Below are 24,043 nucleotides of genomic sequence, written 5' to 3'. Positions count from 1 at the left end.
TGTAAATGAGCTGCTCGGTTAGGGCTCGAGCTCGGCTCGCCTCGTATTTGTTCGCGAACAAACTCGTGTTCGGCTCGTTTGTTATCGAGCTCGAGCTCGAGCTCGAACAGGTATTTTTGTCCGATAAGTAAGCTCGGCTCGGCTCGGTTCGTCAGAAAAAAAAAATGAAAGTTCGGTTCGTTTACGTTAAAACTCGACTCGGCTCGTTTCGTGAACAGTGCTATCTTGAAGTTGCTGGTAGACTGGGGCTGTTGTGTTAGTATAATATGTGCCAGAGGCGGAGCTATATGGGAGCTACCCACTAGAGTAAGATTTCATTGAACTTTAGTTTTTTAGCGTATACTCAATCTAAGAAATAGTCCATAAAATTATATATGTTTCATATTTTAATTAACTAATATTTTAATTTTCGATTTTTTATGTGTATATAGTTTGTACAGATTTTAAAAAAAATCTTACAATTTATTTAGTCCCATATTTAAAATCTACTTATTAAAATAAAATTAGAAATTATATACAGTATGTTTATATATTTTTTTATGACACATATATACATCTCATATTAAATCATAATTTTAACTTTATGATGTATTGTTTTTTTCACATTAAAAACACTGAAAAAATACTAAAAACTTTTAACTTATGATACAAAAAAATTACTTTATAAATTCTACTATCGTAAAAAATGATTTTTCCTCTTATAAAAAATTACCATGTTTTTTATAATAAATTTAAAATTTTCAACTATTTTAATACATTCAATGATTTTCTTATAATTCCGCCGCGGTGACGTCCAGACAAAAACTCATGCATGTACAAACGACTAAACTAGGGAGGCATCATATTCCTCCCACCTAACCCACAAATTGACAATCTCTGCGCTTTCGTGGTTTGTCTCTCCCTTTGGCCCTGTCTGTTTCGTAAAATGTTTTCTTATTCTTTTTATAATAAATCTAGCATTATATAATTCCAGACTCAATTGTTGCAACTTCTCCGAATCCAAATCCTCCCTTTCTTCTTCCTTCCTTGATATTGTTGTTGATTCAAGTAGAAACCAAGTGGCTAGTGCTTGAAACAATAGAATGGTGAGCAAACTTATTGATGAAAACAGTGGTTTCGATTACGAAACACAAACTTACCATAGTGTTAGAGCACCCCCTCCAGCTCAACTTGCTGATGAAAACACTCCTCTTTCCATCACAGACTATGTATTGACTCTTTACAAAAGCAACAGCAACAAAAGCAACAGCAACAGCTTCCTGGTTGACGCTGCCACTGGACACTGCCTCTCTTTCTCTCAACTTCAATCCTACATAACTACACTCTCTTCCTCTCTCCTCCTTCGTATTGGACTCTCCTCTGGTGACACCGCCTTCATACTCTCTCCAAACCCGCTTCATGTTCCTCTCCTCTATCTCTCCCTTTTTGCCATCGGTGTCATTGTCTCTCCTTCTAATCCTGCCAGCTCAGTATCCGAGGTTTCCCGTCAAGTGCAACTTACAACTCCTGTCATCGCCTTTGCCACCTCTGAAACAGCTCACATACTGCCTTCACTAAAACACCCTCCCATTCTGCTCGACTCTCCCGAGTTTGAATCACTCTTGCATTGTGAACATAAACATCAACATAGAGTTGTTATCAGACAATCGGATACAGCTGCTGTACTCTATTCCTCTGGAACAACAGGGAGAATCAAGGGAGTAGCTTTAACTCATCGGAATTTGATATCATCCCTGAATGGAGCAATGGTCTTGCGTCAGGAGAGCCGCGTCGTGGCAATGTGCACGGTTCCATTATTTCATGTCTATGGATTTGTATATTGTATTAGGTGTGTTGCATTTGGAGAGAGTCTAGTAGTTATGAATAAATTCAATTTGGAGCTGATGCTGAAATCTATTCAGCAATTTAGAGTTACTAATTTGGCTTTGGTGCCCCCGTTGATTGTAGCCATGATCAATAGCCCGACTCGAGGTTATGATTTAAGCTCCCTTCAGATTGTGCTCTGCGGCGCAGCACCTCTCCCCATTCCTTTAATAAACAGGTTTTACACACTTTTACCAAATGTTTACCTGGTTCAGGTAAATAACCTTTGCCTGGTGACATGGAGTACTAATATTACTATTCTTATTTCCCTAATTTATTAGCTGTACAATCATAAAATTATGCCTGTATATAAATTACTTGAAAGCTAGTTAGTAGATCACATGTGATTTGCTTTCTACGGTACTAATTGCCGTGAAACTTGTTTTAGGCATATGGAATGACAGAAACAACAGGTGGTGTTTTTCGAACAGTAGGTCCATATGAAAGCAAGAGATTAGGAGCAAACGGGCGACTTGCATACAATTGTCAAGCTAAGATAGTTGATCCTCAAACTGGGATTGGTTTGCCCCCATTTAAGCATGGGGAACTTTGGGTCAGAGGACCATTAATAATGAGAGGTAAAACATAAGTACCTTTAATAATAGTTATCTGCAGGATAAATCTTAGAATTATTGTGTATGTACAATTTCTCAGACACTCTGATCACTCTTGCTACAACTACTTCGATTATTATATTGTTTTCAATATTTTGGTATAGGTTATGTCCATGATGAAGTGGCAACAAGTACAACTTTCACTGCTGATGGATGGTTAAGGACTGCCGATCTTTGTTATTTTGACAATGAAGGTTTTCTATTTTATGTAGACAGACTAAAGGAACTAATCAAGCGCAACGGCTACCAGGTTAAATAAGTCCTTCATCGAGACAAGTAACAAAATTATGTTTTGAATATCACCTCTCCGCCTCTCCCTTGTCCATTGATGTGATCAAGAACTTAATAACTTTTTAAGTTTTATTCTGTATTTAGAAATTTTGATTATGTATCAGGTTCCCCCAGCAGAGCTAGAAGATATTCTCCAGTCCCATCCAGATATTGTTGAAGCGGCTGTGGTTCCGTGAGCAACTTGGCTTATTTTTAGTTTTGTGGGCAATTATATATAACTTTATCTGGTGAAATGCTGGTTCAGTTATTGTTGTTGCATGTAATTGCAGGTATCCTGATGAGAAAGCAGGACAAGTACCTATAGCATTTGTAGTGAGGACTCCAGGAAGTACTATTGATGAGTCTCTAATCAAGGAATTTGTGGCTAAACAGGTAATTTCTTATCTTGACTGTAGTTGACTTGAGATATCCTTGAATCTCAGTACACTAATGCATCTTCAAAGAGCTTATACGTCTATGCTAATGATCTATTAATGTGTCTTAACTTCTCTGTCTTTTTGCTTAAATCAAAGAATATCCGGTGTGAGTTTATTACGGACCTCCCCGTCCAATAATAGATGAGAAACCTTGAGTCAGGATCTCAACCTTATTGTTCTATCATATCATTTCAATTTTTTTTGTCAATAATCACTTCCATAATGTAATGTCTCTTAGGTTGCTCCATATAAGAAATTAAGACAAGTATCATTCATCGATTTTATCCCCAAAAATGCTACTGGTAAAGTGTTGCGGAAAGAGTTAGTGAAGCTTGCTTTGTCAAATGTTGGACCATCAAGACTATAGCTTATTGTAAGTAATATCTACAGAAATTTTCCATCATGCATAGTTATAAACTACTAAGCTACCGCAGGTAATAAAGTTCATTCTTGTCAAAACTCCAACATATGTAAAATATGTGCTGATGGACCTCGCAAAAGTCATATTTGTCATATTTATGTACCCAGAAAATGTATAACCTTAGAATTAATCTTATATTGTGTATTCCTCCTTCTAGCACTGGATGTACCGGAACATTCTGCAGTAAAAGCTGATGAATAACAAGATGGACCTAACTACTTAATCAACTGTAGGTGATCCAGACTAAGCTCAATGTCCAGCATCATACAGGAATGTAAACATTACTATATATGAATTGCATAGAAGACCATATAATATTTTGGCTTCTTTGCTCTTCTTTCTACATGCTTGAAGTTGTTTCCTTTATTGGTTCATAAATTTCAAACTGACCAGTAGTTCTCATTGTCCAAACTCATTCAGGCTTCGTTTGCTTGATTATTAATTTAATAAGGCTTATTAACCTTTTGGCCCTTAAAGTATATGGGTTTGTACCCATTAACCCTGAACTTTGCGAGCTTATCCTTTGACCCTCAAGGTATGTATTTTCATACTCTTTAGCCCTTTTTACCATGACAGTAAAAAATCAGAGGGGCAAAAAAGACATTTGACCTCCGAGTTGTACCGTTATAAGGGCTAAAAGGTACATTTCTTGTATTTTGAGGGTGAAAAGGTACACCGTACTATACTTTAAGGGCTAACTGTTATAGCAGAAAAATCAAGTTTAATTCAATGGCATGACAAGTTTTAATGCATCTTCTTCATATCCGACTTGTTTTGGTTTGCTAACAAGCTCATTTCCTTGATAGTTTTAATTTGTAGATTTAAGTCAAGGTTATGAATGATCACTCAATGTTATTGCGTGTTAATTAACGGGATTTTAGTTTTGCTTTGCTCTGTGACTAAAAACGACATTCTAATTTGGACATCCTTTCTTATTATAACCTTTTTATATTTTGGGAACCAAATTTAGGACGAGTAATGTGAAGATTAAGAGCAAATGTTTGTACGGTGTACCTTTTAAAAGAACATCAGATCTTCCCCCTTTTATAGGTCAGACAGGCATGCATCAGAAAGTTACCAGAAGTTGTGGCATCCTTCAGATGCTTAATGTCCAAAATGCCACTTGAAGCTCCTTCTGCATGCTTTATGGTGTCATGGCGACCTATCTGCTCATAATCCCAGCTACCATCTTGGTATCCTTCACTGAGGAACAGTTCTATATGCCTCACCTCCACAATATGCACCGTTCCTGAAGATGTGATATGTAAATCAAAATCAGGACCATTGTAAGTCTTGTGTTTTGCCATGTGACCATAAATAATCGAGCACATGATATCAATCGAGCACATGATATCCAATCACATGTTTCTAACCTTACCAATTCTAAGGAGTTCATTTCTTATAAAATTTATGTACACGTATATACTTTCTTACCATCACACATATTCTGGTCACAGACAGGACATCGAACAAGCTGCAAATCTGAGAACGATTTACAAACTTTAAGTTACATATGCCATCATTAGAGTAACATATGGTGTGTGTGCACGTGTGTCTGTGACTACACAACAGCAGAAATATTTCAAACTACCAAAAAAAGGGGATAATTCAGTTCAAGCATACCGGCTATCCAGATTCCATTCTTAATATTGCTCAATACACAAGAACCCAGTGACTGCAACACTTTCTCTAGTTTCTCATTTCTTGCAAGCCTTGAGGGACAGATCAGTTTCTCAGTCAGAAATGCTTCTGACGAGTCAAAGAAGAATGCTCCAATTCTCATCCAGTCTAAGTTGTTCACTGAGACAAAAAAAGGCAAATAGAATGTCAGGATGTTCACTAACAAAACAAGCTGTATAAAATCAATCAGCCATATAACAAAGGATACACGGTGCATGTATATACTTTTATTGATCTTGTAAAAAATGTGGTACTTCAACTTTTAGAAAACCTTACCATATTTGCTTTTTATTGTATCATGGAAGCAAAAAGGGGAAGATCTGATGTTCTTATTATATCATTTCTTATTATAACCTTTTTCTGCTATAACAGTTGCCCCTTAAATTATAGTACGTTGTACCTTTTCACCCTCAAGATACGAGAAATATACCTTTTAACCGTTATAAGAGTACAACTCGGAGATCAAATGTCTTTTTTGCCCCTCCGATTTTTAATTGTCACGGTAAAAAGGGCCAAATGTATGAAAATACATAACTTGGGGGTCAAAGTGTACGCTCGCAGAGTTCAAGGATTTACGGGTACAAACGCATATACTTTAAAGGCCAAAAGGTTAATAAACCATTTAATAAAGAACAATCTTTCCTTTAATTTCTACCTACAGATCGATGTTTCATAAGAGGGGCCACATATTTACCATATCTCGTGTTACATACCTATACATAAATTTTTATAGCTGCCTTTTACATGAAAACATTTGAATTTATAACATGAGATTTATATTTGTATTCTATTTGTGGAATATGAAAAATTACCTACTTATTTATTTTCTCTGCTATTGCATATGAATAGTTTAAAATGTTGGTATAAGAATTATTCAGGTCCCTTTTCTTCAGCACACCCAAAGTTTAGTCTTGGAGAACATCTGCAATCTGGTGTAATATTTTCTAAGGAAGAAATTGTTGTTATTAAAATCCTAATTAAAACAGAGAGATACATACAAATCAATAGGATTTCACATCTAAATAACTAATGCACTCATGTTGGTAGAAGTGGAGTCAACAGTTGATATATGATAGATCCCGGAAGCTTCAACAGTAATATGCTCTTTTTAAGGTGCCTAAGAGCAACTCCAAGAGTCACTCAGAACACTCCTCAAAAAAAATTATAAAATAGACTCTTATTCATTTAAGATCCCTATATATATTTTCACTCCAACAATTCTCCTCAAACACTCATCTCCATTTATTGTAATTTATTTTATATTCCATACATATTTTTAATGTTCTAATTTCTAATTGTTATCTGCAATTCCGCATCACTTCTGCATAATGTGATACTCATCACTATCCAAAAAGATAATGCACATGAATAAAACTTTAATATATTTCTTATAAACTTAAAATTATTTATTCACCTTATTGAAAAACTAAGCACATTGGATGAGAGGATGAGAGTATGAGATGCTAGCATAATTTTCAACCGAACCAATCTCATGTATTTCAAACTATTGAACCCAGCATAAACTCTCAGCCATGAAGATCCTTGAAATCAGTATATATTAATAAAAAATTAATTGAGGAGAGAAGGTATACTCCTCACAATTGAGGAAAGGTTTGAAGATCCTAACTTTTTAGGGAGGGACTAGGAGTGTGTTGGAGATATTTTTCATTTCAATCTCCTCAAATTTTAACTTAGGATGGTGAATAGAGAGCTTCTTGGAGTTTCTCTAAGGTAGCCAATAAGCCATACATTATTATAGTCTTCCGCAGTCTTCATCTATGCTAATCACCTCTATGTAACAGAAGCCCGGGCTCAAAGCAAAGGATGTGCAATATGTGCTGCAACATTTCTTCTAAACGAGATATTGAATATGAGCGTCCGTTATTATCCCCATGGTTGGAGAACTTGGGCAAATGTTGCCAAGAGTAAACTCTGAAATAAACAATGTAAATATTTGTATTGATATTGTTGAATTTTATTTGTATCGAGTTGCATTGGAGGTGTCTAAGCATGTTTAAAAAAAATAGCTATCTGATTAATTTTTCAAAGTTTGGTAGAAAATCTTAATTGGTTTTACTATTTGAAAAGCAAAATTTACCTTGATTGGTTTTATTTTGTACTCAGTTGCATTGGAGGTGTCTAAGTATGTCTTGAATATAATAGCTAGTATGGTTAATTTTTCAAGGTGTGATAGAAAATCTTGATTAGTTTTACTATTTGGAAAGCAAAAGGTTGTCCTGATTTGTTTTATTTTGAATTCAGTTGCAATATAGGTCTCTAACCATGTCTAGACTTAAATAAATAGTCTAGTTGGTTCTTCTAAGGTTTCATTCAAAACCTCCATTAGTTTTTACAATTCTAATAGTATTAAGTTCCTCTGAGTTGATTTTTTTTATTCCAGTTTAATATAATGACCTTAGATGATTTGTTAGTGTGCATATTTTTCAAAGTTTTTTTGTTAAAGTCATGGATTAGTTTTGTGCATTTAAATGAAACATTATTTTGATTTTATTTGTGCAAGGTTTTAAATTAATTTTTTTTACACTTTGTTGATTCTATTTATGTATTTTCCATTACAGGAATGGAAAAGGTTTTCCACTAACATTTACCGTAGTTGATTCAGAAAATGATTTCTCATGAAAATATTTTTTTGTTAAATTTTGAAAAGCTACAACTGAAAAAAAGACATGATTATAGCCTCAGACTAAACATGAAAGCATAATAAACGAACCCAACAAAGTATATCGAGAAGTGAAGGGGAATGTAACCGAATCATATACAGAGCTTTATCTTTATTTGTTTCTGTTGTACTCTACAAATTCAGGTTCAACAATAGGGCTCAAACTAGATTAGAATAGATGTTTCTTATATATTTTTGTGTAATCAAATGGTTCAAGCGGACTTATTGCATGTATGTTGTTTTTTATGATGGCATATTACTAAAATCAGCACATGCATGCATGTTATTTGTTATAGCAACCCAATAGGCAGCTGGAAAATCTTTCCACTGGCATTATGTGAGTTGATTAAAAAATCAAAATGCAACTAAAGGTGCAGTTCCAAGAAATCTCATACTCTTATTCCATATGTAACTACATGTCCAACTCAAATAAATCTCAAATGCTACTAAGAACTTCAAGTGCAACTACATTTGGAACTCAAAGAAACTTAAAATGCAACTATAGGATTGTCTTGCGTTGTGCCTGTTATTTTTTAAACCCTTTCATGAAAGACGCTAAATTAGGTTTAGATTTGAAGAAAAAACGCATAGTATTATCTACATACACTAGCGTCTTGTGAATTTTTTTTTATTCTTTTTTACCCCAAATACTAGATAATGTCATATTTTCTAACTTAATGCTACTTTAACGGGTGTTCTGTATATATAGTAATATTTTTAAAATCAATTAGGAATTGAAGAACCCTAATATATTAAGAAAGTTAAATTAGGTTCCAAGATTAAATTAAAGTGTACTTCTTAAATTAGAGTTTGGTTGCCCTAAACCTTAAGATTAAATTAGGGTTTAGGTTTTGGGGTTTAGGGCCTCTAAATCCTAAACCTTGAATTGTTATGTTATTTAAATATTTTTTCTAAATATTTCTAAACTCATATAGGGAATTGTTAAACCCTAAATATTAATATATTTTGAATTAGGGCCCTCATTTGAATAACTTTGAAAACCAAATGGTAACGGTTGAAAAGGAAATTTAAAATTAAACGGAACATCGGGTGTTACTTACAGTCTAAAAATATGGAATACAGTAAAAAATGTGATATAAAGTTGTGTGTAAATAAAAATAAAAAAGTAACTAAAAAATGATGTGACATGTTGTGTCATAGAATTCCATTTGGGGCCATTTTAACACATTGTGTCATTTTGAGCATTTCGTTATAAAACTGTGGTATATAGGACATTTGCAACTTAAACAAACCCAAAATGCAACAATTGGTATAAATCAAATAAATATCAAACTATGAACCCAATACAGTTAAACCTCTTTAAAGTAATAGGGTCGGGACCAAGAAAAAATATTACTTTAGCGAGTTTATTACTTTATCGGGAGCAAAAATATACCGTGTCTATTATGTTGGGACCGGAGAAAAATATTATTTTAGCGAGGTTATTACTTTATCGATTATTACTTCATCGAGGTTTAACTTACAACTCCAGATCAGATCAAAGAAACCTTAACTACAACTAGATACCTCTACAATAACTATATTTGCAACTCAAAGAAATTCAAAATATAATTATTGGTGTAATTCATATAAATCTCTAACTCTAAACCCAATATGCAACTGCAAATATAACTCAAAGAAATCATAACTACAATTAGATACCTCAATTACAACTACAAATAAACTCAAAGCCTAATGGCCCTTTTTGGCACATGTATTACAAAATATCTATTTATCATGCAATGAATCTAGATATTTCCCAATTGGAATATAGTATATGTAGTGTTGTCCACATTTTATTGTCAATTTTGCCATTTTGAAGTAAAATACAATTTTTGACTAAGAATTAAAAGATATTCAATAATCATTTTATTATTTACTTTAATTCTTATGTTAAAATAAACAAAGTGTAATTAGTAAATATTTTTTGAAACTATATCACTTTTCTCATCTCTATAACTTGTTTGTCAGAAAATTTGTATCATATCTTGTACCTCTAGAAATTGTATTTGATTAAATTTTATTATGTAAATAATAACTTTTATATGAAAATTCGTATGTTTCAATGGACTCTTAAAACTTCTATTATGCAAAACAACAACTTACGAACTATGCTACCTAGTATAAAAATTTATATCAGCTTATTAAAATAGACAAACTATACAAAATGTATTAACAATATAACTAAAAAATATTACATGACAGTTAAAATAATTAAGGTAAAGACATGACATAAAACTTTAACACCAAAATATTTCTAATATCGGCATGATTTGTCTTCTCAAACAATTGCCCAATACATCATTATTTTCCATATTCATATTAAAGTTGGCAACCTCACGCGTAAACTGAAAAATTACATTGTCATGAATTTCTCTATCACCTAAATTAACTCCCGATACATTCATAGATGGAGTATTTCCAACTGTAGCGACGTCATATTCAACTATTTCAACATTTTTATCTAACGATTCCACCTCTTGTGCAACTTCATTCAAATATTTCCTAATTATCCCGACATCCCTGTCAGACTTAACACCTCCAGCTTTCAAATTACCAATTACATAATCAACTAATACACAAATCATTAACAAAATAAAATGGCAAAACACATATAAATTCAAATATTCATCCAATTAAATTGATCTATCTCAAAAATCACAATACATAGGTAACTAAACAATTTACGTAACTACTAATAGAAACATATAGTTTATATGAATATATATATATAAGAGTTTGTTAGAATTTGGTTGCTTCAATTTCCTAAGCAGTAGATTGTGTATAACCTCAATCTGAATCATGAAACTAAGCACTTTCAAAAAATGTCCAAAGAGATAATCTCAATAGAAAATATCGAATATCACTCATACATTAATCTCAATAATGAAAAGATTAAAAAATAGAACAGGCTAATTTAAACATGCAACCGATTAGATAAATAAATCTTAAAATCACCTCATAAAACTAATTAAACAATATAAATAAGCAACTAATAATGAAATATGGGGTTCATGTATGAACTTATATCGTGTGTAAGTATTCAATATTTCTATAAATGAACTTAATAAATTATTATTAAGATTCAAAGACATGCCTCTAAAATTTGTAATGGAAAAAAAAAATTGACGCCGCGAGATCGAGAAAATGATGATTCACCGATGTGAGAGAGAGAAAGAGAGAGAGAGTATTTGGAGAGAGAGAACTATTTGTTGTAAATTTCACTAACAAATATTGCAACATAGAGGCAAGTATATATAAAATTTAGCAAGTTCAGACCAAGACTACAGTTAACAAAACAAAGTATACATGTAAACAAAATTAGTAACTGAAATAACGAAGAGAAAAATGAAGATGTACCCGAAACCATAGCTTTCAAACGTGTCTGAAAATAATGGTGCACAGGTACAAAATGCAGAGAAAATAAGATCACAGATGAGTCACCAGGCCTTGCTCGAAGCCCTGGATGTTCTTGAAGAGAATATTTCCCCCTACCTGCTGCGTTTGGGATGCGTGCAATATCTCCACCAGGATAAAACAGCTCGGAGTTTATGTTAACAGCAGCAACAAAACCTCCACCTCGACTAGCACCTCAGTCGCCAGAAAAATAACAGCACTTCGCACTTGTGTTTTTGGGAGAGAAATACAGAGAGGGAGAAAAGAAGAGAATGTTGTGTGGTGTGTCAAATACATTCACTTTAGCCTCTATTTATAGGAGAGGAAAAGTGAAACTGTCTACACACTTAATGTCTGAATTAAACTGCTCCATTAATAAAAAAAATCAAAACTGATCAGATTTTGAATTTAAATTATTTGTAACAGTTTTTCACTTAACACCCATATTATTATCAGATTTAAATTTTAATTCAATATATCAGTTACAGATCAGATTATATATTCATGTCCAGGTTCAATTAAACCCACTAACAAAGTGACTTAGCCCAATTCAGTATCGAACCCAGCCCAACAATTATAATAATAATCCAATCACTGATAAATAAATTTGAATTAAAATTAATTCTCAAATAAATAAAATCCTCGCCCAGGTCACCTCGCGTACGCGAGACGCCGAGACATTCGCCCAAATCGACCCTCGACCCGACCCGACCCGGTGCGGGGCGGCGGCGCGCGCGTGTGTGTGTGCGCGCGTGAAGCACACAACAACACAATGGACCATCACACACCTTAGTATTTGTATACTACTCATGTGTGTGATACCATATAAAGCACACAACCCCCTTTATTTATTTCAATGTGGGACAAACATTCTCAAAAATTCCAAGCTTTTCCAAGCTACTTTCAACTCTCATTTTATATGGATTTCATTAAGAAAGTTCTTAAAACCATGCATGAAAATTTAAGTTCAAATATCATTGAACAATTTCCAATCATTAGATTTTAGGATTAACATCAAGAACATAATTAAATTAAGCTCTAAAATCCTAATTTGCTAACACTATTTTGAGTAATGAACACTATACTACCATCACCGTAAAATTGCTATTTTTTAAAAAAGAAACATGTAAGTGCAAGAATTTTAAGAAAAAGGTATTTTGTAATTAAAATGTTAAAAAGTGGTATATTTGCCAAATTCCCTTTAAAAAGAATTATTGTAATAACCCCAATTTTTGGATTTTTTGAACCCTGATAAATAATACATTTTGCTGATTTTGCTGATTAAGGAAAGTTATCAAACCAACCTAAATAGCAGTTCTTTTATGGAAACTCTGAGTTCGTATTAGTATTCCGTGATGTAAATGAGTGCATGTAAATGTCGTCAGAATTCGAATTCGAATAATTTGATTTTTCCTGAAATTCCACCAGATACCGAAAGAATTAAGAATAATGTAATAAAATTAAAAGAAATTAAATTCAAGGATTATAGCAGAGGATCATTAAAGGAACAAAAGATATTAAGAATGGCTTAGGAAAACCCTAATGATAAGATCCCGGATATGATCCCTCAAACAATCAACGAGAACGAGCGTTAAGCGAACCGTAAAATAAATAAACGGTCAAGAAACAAGCTTGTACAAGAAGCAAGAGAGATTAATCAAGTGGATTAGAAAAAAGTGACATCATCATACCACAAGGAGAGGATATGTGGCTTGTAGATGATGTAAGCAAAGTGATGCAAGCACTTTAATTAAGATATTTAGCCAAGTTAAACCACAACCAAGCATTTTATTTCAAAAATATCAAAATAACAAAGCAGCTTCTTCTTCTTTCCCCTATTTTTTCTTCACTTCGACTTTTTGCAAGAATGGAAGAATAGATTTTCAAAACTCAAGCTCTGGGCCATGGAAAATTACAACATTTGTTTCTTTGGATCCTATATTTCATAACTTAGTTATACCACGAGTTTAAGTTCAAAATTCCATGGTTTGCTTAGCTAATTAATTCATCAAAGATGATGATGAATAGTGATAAATAGTAATTTTCAAGAATTAACTTTGATTTCTTGATTTCTTTTGGAAGTATAAGGTTGATTAAGCATAGATCAAGGTTCCTAGAGGCTTGTTAGTGACTACCCACACTCCAAGGAAGGTATAAACTCTTGAACTCTTAGTATTCAAGATTGTATTGGATGAGTTTTGAGTTTATGTTTTTAGGATTGTAAATGGATATTTTGATGGTTGATTAGTGAATGAGAGATTAAGCATGTTTAGTGTAATGTTTGTTAAAGTTGTTTTTATGATTGTTGAACCATGAGTGAGATTGATCGGGTTGGATGTTCTTGAGCATGTTTTGACTTAGTTTAAGTTGTAAAAGTTTAGATCTTGATTTTTGGCTGGATTGTTGTTGGAATGGAGTGAATTGGTGTCGTTAAATTTTGGGAATTGTTAACGTATAGCCGTCGTAATGCCCTTTTTATTAGAGACTATTTTTGTGCATATATTTTGGACTCAAAACCCATTTCTATAAACCCACTACTGCCATTCTTAGATAGGTTATGTTTTAAGCTTCGTTTTGATATGTGCATCGCTTTAATCCGATTTACGGTTTAGGAGAAACGATCGTTTTAAGTAATGGCATTTTGCGAGCGAACCCCTACCCCTCGAGTAAATTTGAGACCATGTTTGAGGCCCCTAAAGACTTATCGGAACACGAAACAATTATGTAAAGATGCTTAGTCAGTTAGTAAGGTCCTCACGAAGAATTTGCCTTAAAATGTTCAACAGTCAATTTTATAAAAATGGTGGAGTCGAGGGTAGCAACTTACGTAAACCTTTAAGCGTGAAAGTGGGCGTTAGGGTATGTATGAGTAAAGTCTAGTTTCCTAAGCGACTGAGGATTAATTCTGGCTTATGTTATTGTTTATAGGTTACTGGGCCCACCCTAAGCTCATGACCACCCCCGAACACTCAGGCTAGTTTTCTACCCGTATTACTGTTGTTGTGATGATATATATATATATATATATATACATGAGTGTTGTTAGAAAAATCTTATGATATACATATATATATATATTATATATGCAATTATGTTTTGGGAAGCATGTTGATATGACATATATATGTATGCATGTTTTGAAATCATGATATTTCATTGTCAAATATAATTGTTTTAAAGTAGAGCTTACGAGCTACATAATACATATGCTAGTATTTAACGATATTTTGTGTATCCCCTTAGAGTAGGGCATATAAGTTGAACATTGTACCTAAACCGGGAGGCGATGTTCCCGAGTATATTATATATAGTTTTCAAAATTATTAATCGAATAATACTTATTCGATAGTTTTAAATTATAAGTGAATATTATTTTATGAGTATTCATTTAAGATTTTTATTACGATCAAAAATTATTTTAATTATTCGAATAGAGATTCTACTTGTGAAACTTATTTTATTAAATAAATGAATATTAGTTTTGAATATTCATTCGAGGACTTATGACTCCACTTATTTTATTAAATAATATTCTTTATTTTCTTAAAGAATAATGTTTCGATATTCGCCTAATAATTTTGAAAATAGTTGATATTATTTAAATCATCCTTACTTTAAATAGTTTAAGAGATTATTTTCAAACCTTATCAAAACCATTTTCAAAAGTATAGAGAGGACCCTAAACCTCATTTTTAAGTTTAAATCTTCTTTATGAAGGGAATTTAAATATTCGCTCAAAAATAGGGGATCCTTCTCCGTGTTGTATTTTTATATTCACAACGAAGTTGCTGAATGGAAAAAGAAGTTTTTGATTATTTACCCAATATTCGAGAAGTAAATCATTCGAACAAGTTTAATCCATTAACAGGCATCACCTGGGAAATATCGACGAGTTTTCATTTCCAACTAGATACGGCTTCTTGGTGGAGCCATATCAACAAGTTTTACTTGGGGAAAAGGGAGATGAGCTTTACGTTTTAGAGTCATGGAGTTCATCCGAACTAGGAGTAGCGTAAGTGGTTGAGTGACGCCGGCCCAGCCTTATTTTATTGGCCCAAATGGCCCGAAAGTTCCGCTGAGACGGTCCATTCCTTAGGAGTCCAGCGTTCGGTCGATAAATAAATCCAACTATTCTCCTGTACATGTAGAAAAATTATGGGGTTGTAATACTGTGATTGATCATCGTAAGTTGTCTTCCTGGCACGATAAGCTCCCGTAATGAATTCACCATCCTGTCTGGATATCTCTGCAACATTACCCAGGGCACTTCGATAGAAAGGCTACGAATGGGTGACTGATAATGTTGGCAAGGTCGAGAACGGATAGGAAACGTTCCGCAGTTTCCTGCAAGCGTTGGTGTCACTATGGCTGAGGTAGGATCTACCGATAGGCTAGGCTTTCAAGTTTTGGTGTACCAGACTTATGTATAATTATGAATTGTTATACTGGCAAGCAACATGTAAACTTATTCAAAAATCATTTTATGGTGTAATAACTTATAACTTGTGTATCATATAACTTGTACGTGTTTCGGTTTCATCTCTGGGACTAAAACTTGCTGGTGTGTGTATATATAGTGGCATCACCGCATCCAGTAGTTAATTGTTGATTTAAGATTAAGTGTTATTATTGGAAATGGAACTCGTGATAACCCGGATCCCCGACCCCAGATTTGGGGGTGTTACAATTATACTCCTTGGATTAAGGAGGAATAACTTTTTACAATATAAACATGGGATTGGAAAAGGATTATTATCATATCTTATACTTCATACTATGAAACAAACATGACCTAATGTATAGATTAATTTAAAACCAGCATGTCACTCAGACAAATTGAGGCGGTTTACGATGAGAGTTGTTATATTAGACTGTGTCTGTTTTATTAGAGCATGTCAATTATGTGCTAAATGATGTTCAATATATGTACTATGACATAGAAATGAAAATATGTTATTTCAACTCCGTGCTAAATGATGTAGCATGATAAGATAATTTATGTTATATGTACTTTTATATTAAAGATGAAACATTAAAAGTTTTGTTTGTAGTCGTCGTCTGGTCACGGTATTATATTTTGAATAGAAAAAAATTAAATATGATTTATTATAAATAGAATAAAATTATTATAAGACGAAGAGATGGGCAGATAAAAACACTGAGATTGACATATAACATTCAAGGCTAACAGTATTTTACTTAAACTTCACAATCCATACCATCACAATATCCTGCATATAATATATATCAACTCGATTGCTTCTGCGAACTTTTAAATGGACTTGACCAATCCTGCAATTGTGTAACTATTTTATTTAAAAATATATTTGAAAAAATTTAATTAATAAAATAGTAAAATAAAAATAATAAAATAATTATTATTTAAAAAACGTGCATCGCACGTGTTATAGGTTATCATATATAAAACATATGTCAGAACATGTTTCAATGGCTTTGAAAATTGTTTGGACAAATTCGACCATCTACATTAAAATATTATTCCACACGATAGGCACTTTTTGAAGAGAATTTTATTACAAGACACACATGTTTCATTGGGGTTTCTACTTAATTTTTTTTTTACTTTTCTTTAACATTATTACTTTGATAGTGATACACATGTCTGAAGGGTTTTACAAAAAGGGGAAAATCTGTTAGAAACGTTAGCAATGTCAAGTAACTAGTTGCTCTAAAACCTCAAAAATGTGTTGGAAGAATGCACTTTCCAGGATCTTAAATTAATATTCCACATTCCCCTTCACTCAAAAGACCATTAATAAGCCGAAAAGTGGATCACGGGCATCCATCTTTGGGGATAATTTGCTTTTCACGTCTAGAATAAATTGTGAGAATGTTGGGGGTGCCGGGAAGTCAAACATGAGTATTCAATCATATTGAGCTCTGATACCATGTTGTTGTGCAAGACAAACCTGTACATAACAAGACTAAGTCATCTTGACAAACATAAGGATTAGTTGTTTGATAATCTAATTGTATTATATAATTATATTTCTTGAGTCTGTAAAAATGTTAATTAGATTATACTGGAGGATTTGTCTATGAACAGCCATCAAGCTAAGAAATAAACTCTTGAAGAAGATCAATCATGATCATGCCTCAGAGAGAAGTGTAGAAGCTTGGAGTTGAATAATGTTGTTTAAGGAAAAATGTTCCAAGTCAGATATCGATAAGTCACTATTCAAGAAATATCGAGAAGTCTAAAATGACTTGTAGAGAAGTCCCAAGAGATACCGACAAGTCAATTCTTCATGTAGAGAACTAGAGATATCGACAAGTCAATTCTTCATGTAGAGAACTAGAGATATCGACAAGTAAAAAGCTTATGTATAGAACTTGAGATATCGATAAGTCATTCTACTTATAGAGAAGTGGAGACCTCGACAAGTCAAAAACACATGTAGAGAACTCAAGATATCGATAAGTCATTTTACTTACCGATATGTGACATCTCTACAGATTTAAAGAGATCCCGACAAGCAATTCCATAATTCAGAATGCAGGAAACTTGAAGATTCAAGATTATCAGTCAACAGACAATTCTATCACTATATTGGAAATCCTACAAATGCGGCTTGAAGAATACAAGATCAAGGGCCAAAATTCACTGGACAAAGGAGGGTCACAGACCTAATAGATTCTGCACAGATTTGCTAACACTGGAAATATAAATATAGAATATAGCTTTAGAAACTGTGTTAGTCTATTTTAGTACAAGTTTTGTAAACCTGTGCATGTTGATCTATAAAGCATGTCACGGGTCCTTTATTTAGAAGGTACAACAGATCTAGGAAATATCTGGTATCCTCTCTCAAGAATTGTAGTTGAGTTCTTAATTATAAGAACACATATTTGTAGCAAGACAAATTTGATTTAATATAAATCAAGTGAGTTTTTGATAATTGCTTGTGTGGTTTGCATTTGAGTATTTTATTACTTCAAGTTCATACATATGCTTTATTACAAATAGCCAAACACTGTCACAGTTAGTTAAAAACAAAGAAAACACATTCAACCCCCCTGTGTTGTATTTCATACCTAACAAGTGGTATCAGAGAAAAATATGAAAGTAAACAAATAAAGATCTTGGAAGTATGAGTGCACAAAAGATCAGCAGTATCAAGATTCATGTCTCTGACAAGGTAAACTACACTTTGTGGAAAAAGACAATGATATTGTTCATCAGTGTAATAACTCCAATTTTTGGGAAATTTTTGAAACCCTTATGAATAGTGTTTTTGCTGAATGAGAAAACTTTTCATGCCACACTATGTAGGGGTTCTGATATGGATATTCTGAGATTTTATTAGTACTTTATATGGGATATAAGTGTATGTAAAGATCGTCAGAATCCAAATCCGAACACTTTGATTTTTCCCGGAAATACACTAGATACGGAAAGATTTGAGAAAAAGGTAACAGGATAAAAAGGATTTAAATTAAAGGATTATAGGAGAGGATCATAAAAGGAATATAATATATTGAGAAAGGTTAAGGGAACCTAAGTAATAAGATCCCGGGTATGATCCTTCAAACGATAAACGAAAACGAAAGTTAAGCGAACCGTATAACAGATCAGCGGTCATTAGGCAAACAATTAGGAAGTTAATCAAAGGGATTAGAGAGGATGATGTCACCCAACCAATGAGAAGAGGACAAGGAGGGGAGGATGACATCATGAGGATGACACAAGCATGACATGGGAAGGAAGGAGATGTGGTGGCTTTTTAACCACACAAAATCAAGGGCAACTAGGTAATTTACTAAAACAAACACAAAAATCAAACCAACCAAGCCAAGCAAATCATTTTTCATCAAAATCAAAAAGAAACCAAGGCATTGTTCTTCATGCTCTCGGCCAAAACAGAACCAGAACACTAAAACTGCTGTATCTCCTTCATTTCTCACTCAAATATTGTGTTCTATAGCTCATTGGAAAGGTATTGAGATGGCCTACAACTCTTGTTCACAAGTCTCGTCCAAATAATCATGCTAAGACCCTCATTTTTACATTTCTTTAAATCGGACTTTTAGAAACTTCAAAGCCTAACTTTGTGTTCTTGATTTCTTTGGAAAGATCAAGCTTGTAGGAGGCTCCCTAAGGCTTCCTAGCAACTTAACACCTCCCAAGGAAGGTATAAACTTCAAACCCTAGCCTTTACTTTATTTGTTAGTAAGTTTAATGGTTGGTGTTGTGAAATGAGAAGCATGGATTGTGATTATTAGTAGTTTGGTTTGATTTGGAAGTGTTTTTGGTAATTTAAGCTTGATTATAGTTCATAGGTCTTGATTGTGGTTGTTTGAGTTGAAAACCTTGGAGATTATGGACTGATGTGGTATGGTTTAGGTGAAGTTTTGTTGTATTGATGGTTATGAGTTGGTTGGTGGTTAATTGGAGTAGTTTAAACATTGGTAATCGCGTAAACATAACCGTCGTAACGTCCGATTTTCTTTGGACTGTTTTTGTGCATAACATTAGGACCCGAGAACCCCCTGCTAGATTATGATCACTGCCATGTTTAGATAGCTCATGTTACGAGCTTCGTTTTGATATGTAGTTCGTTCGATTCCGATGCACGGTTTAGGAGAAACGACCGTTTCAAGTAACGGCGTTTCGCGAACGAAACTTTTCCCCTCGCCTTACTTTGAAACATAGGTTAAAGACCAAAAAGGGTTAATTAATGCATGAAACATTTATGGTAAGTGTGTTAGGCAGTTGGTAAGACACTCGCGAAGGAATCGCCTTAAAACTCGTAAAGGTTAAATTATTAAAAATGGTGGAGCCGAGGGTACTCGAGTGACTTAAGAGAATCAGTAAGCGCAAAACGAGCGTTAGAGTCTGAGTTGGTTAGAGTATAGATTTACAAGTGACTTTGGTTTAATTCCAACTTACTTGTTGTTTATAGGTTACCAGACTCGTCCCGAGCCATTCGTAACCCCCAGTCGCTCAGGCAAGTTTTCTACCCGATATACTGTTGTTGTGATGTAAATATATGTATATGCATTATCTTGTGATAGTGCATGATTGTTATTAGCAAATTTTGCGATATATTGGAGCATGCTGATATGGTATATATGCATGCCTGTTTCGCATTCTTTCCATATATATATCTGTTGATTCAGTTGATAATACCTATGCTAGAGGATAGCGGTAATTTGCATATACCCTTAGTACAGGGACCCAAAGGTGAAAATATTTCTAAAACCGGGAGTCGAGGATCCCGAGTAGATTTTGTATATATGGATATAAATATATATATATATATATATTTATACTTATATATATATATGGTCATAGTTTTCAAAACTATTAATCGAATAAGGTTTATTCGATAACTTTAACTTTATTTTATTATTGAATATTATTTTGAATATTCGTCCGAGGACTTATGACTCCTTTATTTTATTATTGAATATTATTTCGAATATTCATTCGAGGACTTATGACTCCTTTCATTTTATATTAAATGAATATTATTTTGAATATTCATCCGAGGACTTATGACTCCTTATTATATTATTGAATATTATTTTGAATATTCATTCGAGGACTTATGACTCCTTTTATTTTATATTAAATGAATATTATTTTGAATATTCATTCGAGGGCTTATGACTCAGTTTATATTGTTTAATGAATATTTTTGAATATTCATTTGAGGATCTATGACTCCGATTATTTGCTGAGATTTGTTCTTTATTTTATTAAAGAATAAGGTGTAAATAATCAAACTTATTTTCGATTATTCAAATAAAGATATTACTTTCGTATAAGTATATCTTTGATTATTTGCTATTCATTTCAAGTATAAGTTTTAATACTTCTACTTCAATTATTTTATAAAGATTATTCTTTATGGGAATATTATTTAAATAATAATATTCAGACATTTTCTAAATATTCTGGGGACTGATTTACTTCATTAAATCAGCTTCACTCCAAACATTCTTAAAAATGTTTTGCGAGTCTTCAAAATGATTTTTTTTAAAGTTAGAGCGGATCCCAAAACTCATTTTTTTAAGATCCTCCTTTCGAAGGGGATTTAAATACTCGCTCAAAACCTGAGGGATCCGGCTCTGTGGTGTGTTTTATATTCGCAACAAGGTTGTTGTTTTGATAAATGAATTGATTACTTACCCAACACTCGGGAAGTAAAATTCTTGGAACAAGTTAATCCATTAACAGGCATCGCCTGGGAAATATCGGTGAGTTCTCCTTTCCAAATAGATACGACTTCTTGGTGGAGCCGTATCAACAAGTTTCTACTTGGGGAAAGTGGGGACAAGCTTTACGTTTCAGAGTCATGGATTTCATCTGAACTAGGAGTGGCGTAAGTGGCCGAGTAGCGCCGGCCCAGCCTTATTATATTGGCCCAAATGGCCTGAAAGTTCCGCTAAGGCGGTCCATTCCTTAGGAGTTCAGTGTTCGGTTGACAAGTAAATCCGACAGGTTCTCCTCTACATGTAGAAAATGGTGGGGTTGTACTACTACGACTGATCATCGTAAGTGGTCTTCCTGGCGCGGCAAACTCCCGTAATGAGTTCATCATCCAATTGGATAATTTCTGCAACACTACCCAGAGCACTTCGATAGAAAGGCTACGGTTGGGCGATTGTTGAGTGTTGGCAGGGTCAAGTTTTCAAAATGATGTTTACATCAAATGAAGTATCTCGTAACTTCATTTTATTTTGATAATATTTTAAAGATTTAATCTATTCAAATCTCGCCTTATAGTCTCATCTATGTGATGAACTTTTGAAGCTAATTATAACTTGAACGGTGGTAGTTCAAGTAGTATTTGGGAAAGATATAAGTATATTGGGGTATCTTGTAACTTCATCTTTTAAACTTATATCTAATTAATAATTGTCTTATGAATGACAAAGATTTTCAGAAAAACGTTGAGACAAGGTTAGATATATGAGATCACCTTGCAACGATATTTTTTTTATACAGTTATACACTGGGACTTTGTGTATATTGTGCATGGAAGAGGACTTCCAATATTTTGAAAAGTATATATGTATATATATATATACTGAATATTTTGCGACTTCATCGCATTAAGATATCAACTTGGTTCATTTCTTTTGACCAAGACTTTCATGAGTACTATAAGAAGGCTCATATATTGTTAATCATTATACATATTATTTTGGTGGGCTTGCTGCTCACCCTTGCTTTCTTCTTTCATCACACAACATCAGATAGACAAGATGAACCGGACCAAGCTCCCGATTCGCAAGAGGTTAGGAGACGTTCCGTAGTTTTCTATAAGCACTGATGCCGCCATAGCTGAGGTAGGAACTACCAATAGGCTAGGCTTTCAACTTTTGATGTATCAGATTATGTATATTTATGAATTGTAATAATGGCAAAGAAATGTAAATTTATTCAGAAACCTGTTTAAGGTGTATTGGCATATAATTGTGGAATAAAATGACTTGTGATTATTTTTGGATATTCATCTCTGAGACTATAACTTGTGGTGTGTGTGTTTATTGTGGGGTCACAATACAGAGTAGTTGATTATTTATTAAGATTGGGTGTTGTTAAGGGAAATGGAACTCGTGACAACCCGGATCCCCGACCCCGGATTTGGGGGTGTTACAGAAATGGTATCAGAGCTAAGCGTTATAAACCTCAGAGATGATGGGACGTTAAGATAATAAGTTCACTAAGATAATAAGAACTCTTGCCAAGTTCATAGTCGGACTACCTAACGTAGTGCTGACAGTTAAAACCCTTATGGGAACCCTTATAAATGTAGCGATAGAAGCGTAGTTCGTTATCGTATATGGTAGCGGGACTCCGAACCCTGAAGTTGAGGAACATCAACGCGATGATGTTTTATTACTAATTGGAGATCAGATTGTGGATCCAATAGAGCGTCCTAACGCAGGACCGGATGATGTTGATATTGAGGATGTAGCGGTTGAGGATGTTGTCCTAGAAGGGATAGTTGCTGAGGAGGATCCCATGGAGGATCCTGACGAGATTGGATAAAGGACCACTGATGAATTGATGACCCTGGTTGGGTCGACTACCAGAGGTAGGATTGGCCAGTCACTACCAGAGGTTCGTTCAAGTTTGTAAAGATAGTAGCCCCTTTAACGCGGCTTACTCGTAAGACTGAGAAGTTCGAATGGACAGAGAAATGCGAGAACAACTTTTAAGAACCGAAGCAAAGGTTGGTGACGTTCTCTATGTTGGCGTTGCCGGATGGAAAATGAGATTTTGTGATTGTAAGTGACGCTTCGCATAAGGAATTAGGGTGCTTCTTATATAGCACAGCAAGATAATCGCGTCTGCGTCAAGACAATTAAGGGAATTTAAAATTCGATATCCCCACCCATGAGCTTGGGCTCGTGGCAATAGTTTTGCCTTAAAGATTTGAGGCACTACTTGTATGGAGAGAAGTGTGAGATTCACAAACCATAGGAGCTCTAGTACATTCTTACGTAGAAAGAGCTCAACATACGCCAGAGGAGGCGGTTAGAGCTAATCAAGAATTATGATTGGGAGATTCTTTATCATTCGGGGAAAGCCAATATGGTGGCTGATGCCCTTAGTAAAAAGGAGAGACTCAAGATGATAATGTCTTTTGGAGAGTTTATAAGAGATTTTGAGAAAATGGAAATAGTAGTGAAGGTAACCGGAGCC

At 33.8% G+C, this 24,043-nt stretch overlaps 1 protein-coding gene across 7 annotated transcripts; it reads left to right on the top strand.

The window, feature by feature from the left end:
• Positions 1-863: 863 nt before the first annotated feature.
• Positions 864-5,614, top strand: LOC141678948 (4-coumarate--CoA ligase-like 9). Of its 7 annotated transcripts, XM_074485416.1 has the most exons (8): positions 1,693-1,828; positions 1,948-2,078; positions 2,252-2,441; positions 2,582-2,727; positions 2,873-2,940; positions 3,038-3,140; positions 3,423-3,557; positions 3,763-4,560. In XM_074485416.1, the coding sequence occupies exons 1-7, from the start codon at positions 1,738-1,740 to the stop codon at positions 3,549-3,551; spliced, it is 858 nt and encodes a 285-aa protein (XP_074341517.1). In that variant the 5' UTR covers positions 1,693-1,737; the 3' UTR covers positions 3,552-3,557; positions 3,763-4,560. The 7 variants fall into 7 exon arrangements, with proteins under 7 accessions (XP_074341514.1, XP_074341516.1, XP_074341515.1 ...); XM_074485412.1 differs by lacking the exon at positions 3,763-4,560 and adding an exon at positions 4,656-4,794 and having other exon boundaries at positions 866-2,078; XM_074485411.1 differs by lacking the exon at positions 3,763-4,560 and adding an exon at positions 4,576-4,793 and having other exon boundaries at positions 866-2,078.
• Positions 5,615-24,043: the final 18,429 nt, after the last annotated feature.

Source organism: Apium graveolens, chromosome 8, assembly GCF_009905375.1.
Source record: "Apium graveolens cultivar Ventura chromosome 8, ASM990537v1, whole genome shotgun sequence".
Classification (NCBI taxonomy): domain Eukaryota; kingdom Viridiplantae; phylum Streptophyta; class Magnoliopsida; order Apiales; family Apiaceae; genus Apium; species Apium graveolens.
Note: the sequence above shows the minus strand (reverse complement) of the source record. Positions and strands in the feature narration are given on the sequence as shown.

Bases quoted from the DNA above. Each gene is read 5' to 3' on its own strand.
- LOC141678948 (XM_074485412.1), top strand. From the start codon at position 1,083: ATGGTGAGCAAACTTATTGATGAAAACAGTGGTTTCGATTACGAAACA. The intron at 2,442-2,581 runs GTAAAACATAAG...ATTTTGGTATAG, and splicing joins AGGACCATTAATAATGAGAG to GTTATGTCCATGATGAAGTG. The intron at 2,941-3,037 runs GTGAGCAACTTG...ATGTAATTGCAG, and splicing joins GTTGAAGCGGCTGTGGTTCC to GTATCCTGATGAGAAAGCAG.